The 2,359-nt window shown below is 61.0% G+C and overlaps 1 protein-coding gene across 1 annotated transcript in view; it reads left to right on the top strand.

Moving 5' to 3' along the window:
* Positions 1-1,158: 1,158 nt before the first annotated feature.
* The window catches only part of ETH_00041345 (uncharacterized protein), a gene marked incomplete at both ends in the record, with an annotated part of 3,457 nt that continues 2,256 nt past the window's right edge, over positions 1,159-2,359 (top strand). Inside the window, one exon of the mRNA XM_013375673.1 lies at positions 1,159-2,359. Within this exon, the coding sequence (XP_013231127.1) occupies positions 1,159-2,359 (1,201 nt within the window).

The following is a 2,359-nucleotide window of genomic DNA, read 5'->3' as shown; positions in this document are numbered from 1 at the left end:
ATCTCTGGACATCTCCTAAGCAGCTATTTGAGCCAAACTGCGGCAGCAAACGGAAGAGGGGCCTCTTGTGCAGCACTTGGGGGGCCCCCTGCTGCAGCAGCAAAGGGGCCCCTGCTGCTGCCTGCTTCCTGATGAGACAGAGGCCCGTGTGCATTGGCAGCAGCAGCACAAGAATCAAATTAAATGTTCAACAAGAGCAGCTCTCTGTGCAGCCGCCCACACACTGGGCTGCTGCTGCTGCTGCTTTGGCTGCTGCTGCTGCTGCTGCTTTGGCTGCTGCTGCTGCTGCTTGCTGCGACTCTCCAGTGGTTGCTGTTGCGTGCTGCAGCAACCTTCGGTGCTAGCTCCGCTGCTGCTGCTGCTCGCCGGCCGCGTAGCAGCCCCCCTTTGCTGCAGCAGCAACAGCAGCAGAAACGGCAAGGCGGAGTGCTGCAGCAAGGAGCCCGGCGCGACAAAACGAAAGCCGCGAGCAGCAGCAGCAGCAGCAGCACAAGCAGCAGACGTTGCTGCCGCTGCAGTGTCCTGTGGGGAAAGGCCCCTGAAAACCTTGTCAGCCTAAATATATTTACTTTTTTTAAATATTCTAAATTGTATTTAATTAATAAATGCAACTAATAAAGAAACCCGAGAGAACGGGGGGCCCCCTGGGGTCCGCGAGCCAAGTGAGGGGCCCGCGAGGACTGCGGCGGGCTCGATTGTGTGCAGCGCCAGCTCTCGCTATTTAAAAGCCTTTCCTTTTCTCTTTTTTTAATTAAAAAAATAAATTAAATATATCTATTTGTTATTTTGAGGAGAAGAGGAGAAGAAGGCTCCCGGAGCAGCGCTCGCACACCCTCCCGTCGGCAGCAGCCACTCGAAGCCGCGGAGAGGGTTTAGGGTTTAGGGTTTAGGGTTTAGGGCCCATGACTCCCTCATGAAACAGCTCAAAGCCAGCCACTTAGCAGCCAAGAGGGGCCCCTACTTCTTCCCCACTGCCCTCACTGGGGTCCGATTTGGGGGCCCTCAGAGGGGCCCCCTGGCAATCAACAGGGGCCCCTAGGGGGGCCCACAGCAGGGGCCCCCGCAGGGCCAGACACCGGGGGCCCCCAGCAGCAGCAGGGGCCCCCTGTGCTGCCCTAGTGATGCGCATCTGCAGCGGGGGGCCCCCAGCTCTTTAGAATGGACGGGCCCCCTGGGGGCCCCCCCCACGAGGCAGGGTCTTCAGGGCAGCGGGCGGGGGGCTCCAATGAGCTGCTGCAGCTCCAGCAGCAGCAGCTGCTGCTGAGGAAGCAGCAGCAGGCTCTGCAGCGGCTTTTGCACCAGCAGCAACGGCGCCAGCTCGGGACAGCAAGCAACAGCAGCAGCAGCAGCTGCAACAGCAGCAGCAGCAGCAACGAGCCGTACGCTGCACACAATGCGGGCCGCTCACAGATGGCCTGCAGCGGAAGGCAACAGGGGTTCCTCTTGCAGCAACAGCACCAACCACAGCAGCAGCAGCAGCAACAGCAGCAGCAGCAACATGGGCGACAGCCACCTGTGCATTCGGCTACACGAAGTCTCTCCCACGTGCTCATGCAGCAGCAGCAGCAGAAACCACTGCAGCAGCAGCAGCTAAGGCAACAGCTACCGCAGCAGCTGCAGCTACAACAGCAACCACTGCGGCAGAAGCAGCAACAGCTGCAGCTGCAGAAACAATTGCGATCACAATGCCACGAGCAGCAGCTGCAGCCGCAGCAGCTGCCAACGCAGCAAGCGCAGCAGCAGCTGCTGCAGCTGCAGCCCCACTTGCAGCCGCAGCAAAAAAAGCAGCAGGAGCAACTTCGGCCAGAGCAACAGCAACAGGAGCAGCAGGAGCAGCAGCAGCCGCAAGAGGCGCAGGGGATGCAGCAGCAGCAGCAGCAGCAGCAGCAAAAGGGGACTTTGCAGCAGCTGCAGGGGCAGCAGCAAGTGGAGAGAAGCCCCCACCAGCACTCGCAGGAGGAACTCTTGCTGCTGCTGCGCCCCGATGCAGCAGCACAGCGAGCGCAGCAGCAGCTGCAGTTTGCTGCTGGTGTTCCCGTGTATCCTTTGGGTCTCTTTTGCCTCCGCCTGTTGCAGCAGCGCCGAGCAGCAGCAGCAGCCAACCCCCCACAGCAGCAGCAGCAGCAGCAGCAGCGGGCGGCGAAGAGTGCCTGCTGCGTGAGCAGCAGCGCGAGCAAGACCGGCGGCGGCAGCAGCAGCTGGAGCAGCAGCAGCAGCAGCAGCAGCAGCTCTTGCTGCTGCCTGCATGCGCCTGCAGCAAGAGAGTGCGGCTGGTGCTGCCTGCGGCTGTGGGGCCCCACAGAAGGCTCTCTGGATTTGCTGCGGCGCTCTCTTCTTATAGAAGACTTGCAGGGGTTGC

This window comes from Eimeria tenella, genomic scaffold (genome assembly GCF_000499545.2).
Source record: "Eimeria tenella Houghton genomic scaffold, Eth_scaff2964, whole genome shotgun sequence".
Taxonomy (NCBI): domain Eukaryota; phylum Apicomplexa; class Conoidasida; order Eucoccidiorida; family Eimeriidae; genus Eimeria; species Eimeria tenella.
Note: the sequence above shows the minus strand (reverse complement) of the source record. Positions and strands in the feature narration are given on the sequence as shown.